This window comes from Lethenteron reissneri, chromosome 19, assembly GCF_015708825.2.
Source record: "Lethenteron reissneri isolate LAM-NWPU_2019-01 chromosome 19, ASM1570882v1, whole genome shotgun sequence".
Taxonomy (NCBI): domain Eukaryota; kingdom Metazoa; phylum Chordata; class Hyperoartia; order Petromyzontiformes; family Petromyzontidae; genus Lethenteron; species Lethenteron reissneri.
In genome coordinates this window covers 2,912,335-2,922,859 of record NC_083797.1, presented here as the reverse complement: position 1 = coordinate 2,922,859, position 10,525 = coordinate 2,912,335, and the positions used below count along the sequence as shown (strand labels likewise).

The window sequence follows — 10,525 nt, the reverse complement described above, 5'->3', positions numbered from 1 at the left end:
GCACATTAATGACGATTAATTAACACTTGGATAACATCTAATTACATGCATTTTTCAACACAACCATTTCGCATTTTTAATGTTAAACATTAAATATTTGAAAAATTATCCACTTACGGGACTATTACACTAAAGTGAATCATTCATATTTTTGTAGGCAATTAGTGTTATGTTATTGCAAATTAAATCTGCCTTTATAACCAATTCAATTGACTCGCTTCTGAATTTTCAATTGTGACTTCACGATCAACCCTCTAACATTTGGCAGCACACACAGCACACGCACGGCCGCTATCTCATTGTCTGGGCGACGCGATGGCAAGATGTTAACTACCTCGCCTGGTATACAGAAGGGTGTGGGTTCGATCCTGATCCCGATCTTGAAGTCTGTATATTTGGAGTTTGCGTGTCTCTCTCCCCATGTTCGTGTGGATTTTTCTCCGGGTCCTCCGGTTTTTCCCTCCACATTTAGAAACACGCTTTTAGAGTATTTGCCTGATATAAATATCCACGTGATAAGCCACTTCGTATAGCTTTCATTTGTGGCCAGGTCGCTTCTAAAAAAGAGCTATATAGCTCTGTGGGCCTTACCTGGTAAAATAAAAAATAGTGTATTTTTTAGTTTAGTCTGACTCCCCTTTTAAGTAAAGGAAAAAGCTGCAGCCTCTAACATGTCTTGCTTTCTACCACTGCTGGCGGAAGACTCTCCACAAGAGAGAGCTCGAGAGAGAGTACAGGCTTCTCGAGATATGCTCTCTGAGGTGTGTTGGGTGTTGTTGCCCTATGTTCTTCTTTCACCGTTTGGCGCACATCTTGGAAGAGGTGGGAACATCCCACACTTTACGCCTCCACACGCGATATGTTTGCTAATCGACTAACTGTGGACGATCGATGAATACTACTGGGTGGACAGAGGCGAGGAAATTAAAAATAAATGTTCCCATGGTTCAAACTGCCGCGCCGAAAGACCATCACACCAGAAACCATCACACCGCGGCAGCATCCTCCGCCTGTTAGTGCGCGCGTGTCGAATTAGTATGCATGTGTGCAATGTGCATTCCCGTCAACGTTTCATTTTCATTCATTAGGTATAGCCATGTGACCCATGCGGCTCTTGACTCGGGTACAACCGCAACAAACAAAAACATGAACAACAGAAAAATCTAGAAAAAAACAGCAAAAACTTCCAGAAAAAAAACACCGTACATCAACGCTGCGTGCAAAAATCCCAGTGGGATGCAAGTCAAACAATAACAACCATAACGTGTGGCAGACCTCTTCGAAGCTTGACATCTCGGGATGACCGAGCGGTGGGAGGTCCCAGGTGTAATCGGCCACCCCTGGTGGTCCCCCGGGTGGTCGTGGTGAGGTGGGGTCCCGGCTGGACATGTGGCCCATCCCAGCAGCTAGCAGGCTCAGCTCACTGGCCATGATGGTTGCCGCTGGATACACAGGGCAAAGGATCAGTACTTAATTTGAAGCTTTCGTGACTGCAGGAATTGCTCTTTGGTTTTTTCGGTAAAGTCACGTATGAAGAAAAAATAATAAATTAATATTCTTAGGTTTGTTTCGGTAAAGTCACGTAGGTAAAAACATTAAAAAGTAAAATAAAATAAAAAATAAAAAATCACGACGTTTCGGAGGCAACACAAGCTTCCGTCTGCAGGTGGTACCGTCACAGCCACGACAGCTGTATCAAGTAAATGAGAGATTGCAGGAGCTACCACTCCGTTTATATATAATGGTTAAATTAAATACTAGCATACGACGTTTCGATTGCAACACAAGCAATCATCATCAGGTATAAATGAAATAGAAACACAAATCTAGTATACTTAGAAATGTAATGTAATACAACAGAGAGTCGGATAACATAACAGTCAACACCCTACCTGGTTGATTATGTTCTTCCTGAGAAGAACATAATCAACACCTGATCTATTATTTGTTTCTACCTACGTGACTTTACCAAAAGAACCAAAGAGTATGGATTCCTGCAGTCACGAAAGCTTCAAATCAAGACTCAAACGTTTATTTTACATTTTTTCCTGAGACAAAAAGTTCAAGTGGTGGAATCTCAATTTCGTAGCTTTCGTGACTGCAGGAATTATTCTTTTGGTTCTTTCGGTAAAGTCACGTATAAAGATAAAATAATAAATTAAATAATTGCATACTACGACGTTTCGATTGTGCTGATACGTGTTCTCTCTCTCTCTCTCTGTGTCTTTGTGATGTCTGTCTGCTTGTATGTCTGTCTATAGTTTTCTGGTTAGATTTTTGTTGCTATTTCTTTTATACCTGATGATGATTGCTTGTGTTGCAATCGAAACGTCGTAAAGTCACGTAGAAGGGAAGTAATAAAATAATAAAAATAAAACATAATACAATAAAATAATTCTCACGACGTAGTTTATACTTTAGTTTTCTACGTGTCGTTGAGTAACTGCAGCTACATATCATTAACATTCCTTTCCTTTGTTACTGCTAATCCCTGCACCCCCCCTTGGTGCTGCTGATCCTGCATAATGCATGGGCATAATATGACTTTGAAACCCCCCCGCCCACCTCCTACGCATTTTCCATTAATATGCTAAATTCCTCTTCATATGTACATTCTTTTGTTAAGGCGCTCTTCTTCCACCTCCAACGCAGCTTATATATAAGCTCCTAGCTTGGCATTGTTTCATTCTTCACCTGAAGACGGCTGCTTGCGTTGTAGCCGAAACGTCGTGAGAATTATTTTATTTTATTATGTTTTATTTTTATTCTTTTATTACTTCCCTTCTACGTGACTTTACCGAAAGAACCAAGAAGATGAATCCCTGCAGTCACGAAAGCTTTAAATCGAACGTCGTAGTATGCTATTATTTAATTTATTATTTTATCTTTATACGTGACTTTACCGAAAGAACCAAAATAATAATTCAAGTGGTGGACTTCTCTTTTTCAGCCACACGAGGGCAGCATTCGCCACGGAATAGGTGACGAGGCTTCAGTGATGGATAACACTGGTCAACACACTTTTCTGGCATAAGGTATTTCAACGCTTTTAAGGTAATTTTGGGGTGTTGATTCCAAATCTGGTTTTTTGTCTATCACATCAGGTTTTTGAGGTATCAAATATTGCATTTTCAATAAAAACTGCAGAAGAAAAATATTAAATAAATGTGAATATCTACATAAAATGATATTATAAACACACTATCCTAAAAATACAGCACCATATTTTAACACTAAAGCAGTCACTGACTCGCAACAACTTGCAATCATAAGTGACAGAGTTAATTTCGGGTAAAATCAATGAAAATGGGGTATACCGATAGCATAAAATGAGATGTGATAGAGCAAATCTGAGATGAGATTTGGAATCAGCACCCTGAAATTAGTCTAAAACAGCTGCAAAAGTCCAGACCAGAAAAAAAAGTTTTTTTTGTTGACCAGTGTAATTGAACGGCGTGTATTGACTAGGATTGCCTCCATATGGGAATTGAAAGAAAAATCCAAGATAAACATAACGTCCGTTTCGCAAATAATAGTCATGTGATGATTGATTTTGACATGCACGATGTGATGCATGTATTGTGAACGGACGAATCGATTGTAATGATTAATGATTGCATCGGTACATGCTGAGTCATGACAAATATGGATATGTAAACCAGACATTTGTCAAGGTTTTACAGCACAATGTGAACTATTATTAATATTCATGCACAGTCGGAAAGTACCTGCCACAAATCATATCAATAAATACAAATGTAGTTGCTTAGCCTAATGCTTTGTTAACATCTACTCTTCACCAAACCTTATCTAGTAGACTTTTTCAACCCACATCATTACTTGCAATCGGTTAAATTTCGTTAGCATGTTTCATCGCATGTCTATTTGAATGTTTGTATTTGCATCATCAGAAGCCGACGTTTTAAAAGTAAGTATTTACACGTGATTTGAAAAGTTTGTCTTGGCTCCAGTCACCTTTGAAAAGCAAGAAGCTACAATCTACTTAAACGACTTGATCCATTGACTAATTAGACTGGTGACAAAGACAAAGACCCCCCAGCCTATTACCAGCCTGTTGGGGCAAGTGCTGTGATCGAGTAGCACCTGGATGAAGAACGGACCGGCGCACGAGGTGTGTAGCCAACACACCGCACCAGATACAAATTTGAGGCTGAGTCAACCTAGGAGCCCGCCCGTGACCGGTTCGTATAATCGTCGCCGGTGTTGGCCGTGAGCGTGAATAGAACTCGGATGGCCGGTTTCGTTACCACGTTGCATCGCGATTACCTGCCAAGGAAAGAGAGGCTTCCTCCTCCAACGACGCCACGTTGACTCCGCTGCAGCAGCCGTGCCTCCTTTTAAATGCCCAGAAGCATGCGGCCACTGCCTCAATGCCAGCCACTCTTCCAAACCGAACCCCGCGGCTGGAAAGCGATTGAGGTTTTGGTTATATTTTCCCGCCATCAGCAACCTTATCGCTTGTCATCGATATGGGCTGCCTTCAATCTTGACTGCGACCAATCTACGATGTCCATCTTATAAACAAGGACCTCGCGTTTTCTTAAGTATCACTAAAGAGCTCAGTTGGATGGATTCAGACAATGTAAAACTCTATCTCTTAAGGTGCACATGATAAATATACGTACACGAAATATAGCACAATAAATGATTATCCTGTATTTTAGCTTGGTTTATATACCCTTATGTGCTTAAACGTCATCATTTTAGCTCTAAATGTAATTTTTGCACTAGAACAAAAATCCCTGCAAGCCTTTAACAGACTTGTCAAGTATGCACACACATGCATAGAGAACACTTTATGGAAACGTAATTGTTTCGTGTACCTCGCCGAGTCAGAATGTTTTGGCAAGTTGAAAGACGTAATTAATCCATTCTCATTTTAAATCCCTCATGACAAATAGTATTCAAGCTTCACAACACTCAAAATAGCAAAACAAAGTAACGCATTTATTACTCAGACAATTATTGTAAAAAAAATACACTCCCATATGGATATTCGTAAATTGTTAATGAACGTACGCAAATACTTTTGCATTCCATTTACCCCACAAGCTCGACTGGCACGTGACCTCACAGCCACAAGGTTGCCATTACGTTTTAACAATAAGTCTTCAACACGGACATCTGCAAAGCTTGTATAAGATAATTATACACTGCACCTGCATATGTTAAAACGAATACGTTTTTTTTTTAAGTTCCATCTTCAGTGCACGTGTAGATTTTGTTTCCAGAGCTTAACCACCAAATCTTAATCTCTCAGGGTTGGCTTGGTTGCAAGGCCACACTGTGGAGATGGCATGATAACGAGATGACCACAACCCCAGCTTTGGAAGGTAAGCAATCTTTCTGGCTTAACTTTTGCCGCGTTTTTTTGTTGTTAAATGCTCCAATTATCAATCTGGACAAAATGCATGTTTATGGAGATAAACATTTAGAAAGAATTCAGCGGCAAGGACATGAATGAAAACCAAAACGTGGAATAACATTACAGCCGATGATACATAGTTTATTCCATAATTATTACACATTCACACCAGCAAATCTTACTTAATACTCGCTAGACATCAAGTCAATTTATTGGGGGATGTCTAAAAGCCATTTATCCTACAAGTAATTTATCATTGGCTCGCAATTACTACAGCAGGTCAATCTGTTCACGCTACTCAATGTGGAACCCTGCGGAAAACAACAATGCATTCAGAAGACAATTTCAGCACCAAACGTAAAGCAAATTGCTTTTACAGTATTTTATTCAGGCTTGAAACTTCACTTATTTTTTATTAAATATTGCCAAATACAACAAATTCACTACAGCTGCTCACTTAAACAACATTGCACTTCTAAACATGAAATCTACAATTGCCAATAAGCATGCAATAACAACCATCAACCAAATGTTGCTTACAACAGTAATTAGTAAGTAAAATTGTAATTTTAGTTGAACTCGTATAATTTGTACTCTGTGTTAGTGTAACATTTGGTTGCCAATTGGGAATCAAGTGTACAAAATCCAAAGTAGGTGAATTCCAAAAATACGTCTTAAATTGTATAGCAAAAATGCTTTAATTTCAGTGTACACAAGCCAGGTTTAATGACAATTTTAGGTTAAAGATCAGATGATTGACCTGTCATATCTGCTACAGGCAAAAAATTGTCCAACATTTTTGAAAGAAAAAAAACATGTTTTCCTAACCAATATTAACAGAAATCATCATAAAGCTTATATCAATGAAACACTCTTGTGCCCGATGTGTGAAAAGTGCAGCTGTTCTGCAAAATAGATTTTATTACATATTTACCACTTTAAATAAACGTTTTGGAAGAAGCAGGAGTTGTGCAAAAAAATGTTTACACAAATATATCAATTATGGCAGCAGGTACAAATAATAACTAGTGATTTAAAGTGATAGGTAATGGACGGAAGGCCAGAAAAGTGCTATATTTTAATGTTTGCCCATAAAAATTACACGCACACATAAGTTATAAAGTGAAATTTGTTTCTGAAAAATGGCAATGACCAAGTTTAGGCAACATGGAACTGTAGAAAGTTAGAAAAAAATATAAAGACCTTACAGCATTGTAAATTATACCTGGTAAATAACATTATTCAAATTGTCATTGTATATGTAATCCTTGGGGTCAATTTGCTTCTTGATTTCAAAGTTTAAATAGAACGATAAACAACCAACAAACACTTCAAAGCCCTACTTTCACTACAATGCCCCTAATCCCCAGGACGTGTTTTTAAACACATCCCAATAAAAATTACTCATGCTCCAATAAGTAACCAGCCAGGCACGTTGTACACAACATCGAACCACACATCAATCTGAATGGCCAACAGTGAATTATAGCAAAGCTTGTGGCTTGGCAAGTCTGTTAAGGTAGAAAGGAAGGTACAAAAAATATAATTAACCAAAGTCTCCATGCCAGGGCAGGCCAATATCATCTCTTCTAAGAAACAGTATTACCAGCAAAATGTTAATATTTGGGTTAGACTAGGCATGGCAACTTTGGTTAAGCAAGAGGTGGACATCAAGTAACTTCCACTCTAGCCACTCCACTTTACACAACAATACCAGGCTGTGGCATTTTTGATATGCAGATAATGCTGATGATTTAGAGGGCATACCGTTACTGCAATGTCTCTGAGCAAGCAACTCGCCCACTTAAAGATGCATTACAATTTACAAAACTGGCATTTACTAACTTCACATTATGTGCCAACTGTTACACCACCTGTTTGTAATGTACAAATATAATTTGACAAGTTTACATCCGAAGCAACTAAAGCCAAATAGTATCCCTTAGTCAAGCCACCAACATGTGCAAATGTCAATGTGAAGTATGATGTTACACATACACATTTGTGAATAAGCACTTAAATTTAACCGAAAGACCCAAAGAATATTTAAATTGAACACTAACGCCACGGTCCTAGTACTGTCTTACTAATGCAAAGTAAACATTCCTGTAAAACGCAAATGTTCATAGTTTTATTACACTACAAAATGTGTACAGAGATGGAATCATAAACCCCTTCTTGGACAACCTTCTTCTGACATCCTGTATGCAACAGGCTGAGGTATGACTTATGGGTGATGATGCATGGCAACTGACTACAATGATGATGGCAATGACCATGCTTTAATTAAGCGAATCTATTGAATGCAGCAGTTACTCTTTTGTCCATTTGTATCCTTAAATCGAAGACGCATCTTAGAACGATACTTCTCCAGGTACAGAAGCTGCTTGCTGTTGATGGCTCCTCGACGCTTCCTGTAATTGACAAAATTTAAAGGGGGAGGGGCGTAGGGGACTTGCTCATTACCGATGCAAAATTAGTACAGCAATGTTGTTAGCAATGCTTGGCGATATTTAATTGTGCGTGCGATCATGGCCATGCCGGTTAATGTATGGTGTTCAGATAAATTATTGCATTCAAGTCGAATGTGATAATATACGTACTGCCTAATGAAATGGACAGCGTCTTCATACTTCATGCCACACTCAATCAGAGCCAAAGCCACCAAGACCGGTGCCCTAGAAACACAACGGTTCATTATTAACACAACACAATTGTTGTCTAGAAGGACGTCAATTTCAGCACAAAGATTGTTTCTACTTATTTTATATTCGCCTTCACATGTTAGATGGTTTACTGTTTACCTGAACCATTTACCAAGCCACTGTTATCTGCAAGCAGGTGACGATTCGGCGTTTCTCAATACAAATGGACTTCACCTGCCAAGTCCAGAGACACAGTGCACAGCGATGCAACACCCCGGCTCCTCTCTGAACTTGACCTTGAGAAGGTTAATCCAATCATCGACCACTTTGCCGGGAGGAGGTGCTCCATCGTCAAAGGCCCAATCCTGCACGAAACACAGGAAGGATATCTCAAACAAAACAATTCACGTAAAGGGGTTACAGAGTTTTAAAGCTCACGATACAGTAAATAAGCTTGTTCTATAACTCGTATTTGTTGTCAGCAGTACTTTCTCAACCACATAATTGCACCTTGCAGCATGCATAATGCATTACAGCCGGTTCGTCACTCCGCTACTGGATGAGCGACTGCCAATGTGGTGGAGTCCTTGAGGGTTAATTGGCAATATGCCACGATGGTCAGTGGATGTTGGAGATCGGGGGGTGTAGAGCGGCAATGTATGTTGCTTCAATGACCTCTACGGTCCACAAAACCTACTAGACGAGTTTTTGGATGCATGGAGGTCACCCATCCAAGCACTATTCTGACTCATCTCTTCTTAGCTTCCCGACCCTGATGCCTGCTGTACATTTGGAGTTTGAGTGTCTTTCTCTCCATGGTTGGGTGGATTTTTCTCCAGGGTCCTCTGGTTTTTTCCTCCACATTTAGAAACATCTGTTAAGAGGATATGGCTGCTATAAATTTCCACACAAGCCACTTTGTTCAGCTATCATTTGTCCAGATAACTTCTGAAAAAGAGCCACACAGCTCAGTGAGCCTTACCTGGTAAAATGAAACGTTGTTTAGCTTAGATCAGATGGATTCTGGGTGATTTTATCACACGCAATGCATGGTAATAAGTTAAAATAACGTGGAAAAGCAAGCAGTCCTTTATACATTCCAAACAGGTCAATTTGAAATACTAAATAACTAAATTTGTGCCCAAATGATTTGCACGTGTACATTTTCACTTTTTAATCTGATTATATAAACACTGGTACAGTGAGACCACCTGCAGGGCAAGGAATTCGTTCAGTGCAGTGAAAGTTCAGGCCAGAAAACCTTGCGTACAACAAACCTATTGAGTTACATTTAGACCATATCTTGGCATGATTAACACTGAAATTGAGGAGCTTAACTTCAAGCAGCTGCACTTGGAAAAATAGTAAAATCAGTGCTGGTGGCGTCTGTGTGTGGGTGTGAATGAATCAGCTAGCCATAAGTGTTTAAAAAAAAAAATACCAACAGTAAAGAATCCAGATTTTTTTTTAAGTTCTACACCATACATCGGTTAGCCAAGGAATTTTTAGGGATGATAAATGCACTAATTTAAATAATGCATGCTGATGCGCTTTGTAGCAACCAGTATTTGGCAGCTAAAGTAGCCAAAAATAATGCACCATTAAGCAGACAAATCAGCTTAACAGTGTGTGTACAGTGGTTAGAAAACAATGCAGGAATTAAAAGCCTTAGAAAGAAAATGCATGTTAATCAACATTTTGGATGGGATTTTCTTTGTGCTGCCAGCCTTAAAAACAACACACACACAAAAGCAATCAGAAACTGGATAAGGCTGTACAGTGCTGCATTGATATATTCGACATTTCATTTCTGGGCTGTAACCTACCACAAGCAAAATCCTTTCGCAAATGTTATGAAATGAGCGTCCAGAATCGTAACATCAACACACTCAGAATGTCCACTGCAAGGCTTTAATATTTCATAATTTTGCAGAAAACTTCACGAAACACAAAACGAGAAAAATGTTTCATCTCTTCAACTTTTACTTACTTACTTACCAGTACAGCGATTCCTTCTTTTTCAACAGGCACCTTGTCATAAGTAGCTTCGCAGACTCTGACTACAGTGGTCACACCACATTTTTTAAGCTCCTGAAAACACAAAGGAAAATCAATAACACAAACAGGGTGCTTCTCTCCTGCACCGTTACACGCCTCCCCCAAAGGTAAAGAGGCTGCTCCAACTACTCATTAAATAACACATTTCTCGCAAGCGCTTACTCATTTTTTGACAGCTGCCAACCCTTATTCTGACCGATAAAATATGTATGGATAGTGTTGAAGTCCTTCAGTGAGAGCGCAAGAAACTTACTTCGATGAATTTATCGAGGGTGACGTTGGTGGGGTTGTGGGTGATGAGAAATCGCATGTTCTTGTAGGTGACTTCCACCGCTGCAGGCCGGTTGAGGCGTGCCATTGCTGTATCTTTTCCTATGTTACACAATATCCAAATGTGGCTCTTGGCTAACACCTTAGGTCTAAAAAATAAAAATCT

General features: G+C 39.4%; 1 protein-coding gene across 1 annotated transcript; it reads right to left on the bottom strand.

Annotated features, from left to right (window-relative positions):
- Positions 1-5,767: 5,767 nt before the first annotated feature.
- LOC133344172 (protein tyrosine phosphatase type IVA 2-like) lies at positions 5,768-10,511 on the bottom strand. The gene is made up of 6 exons (XM_061554182.1): positions 10,343-10,511; positions 10,030-10,122; positions 8,266-8,396; positions 7,990-8,064; positions 7,703-7,800; positions 5,768-6,897 (listed from the first exon to the last, which is right to left on the bottom strand). Exons 1-6 carry the CDS (start codon positions 10,445-10,447, stop codon positions 6,791-6,793), a joined length of 609 nt encoding a protein of 202 aa, XP_061410166.1. The 5' UTR covers positions 10,448-10,511; the 3' UTR covers positions 5,768-6,790.
- Positions 10,512-10,525: the final 14 nt, after the last annotated feature.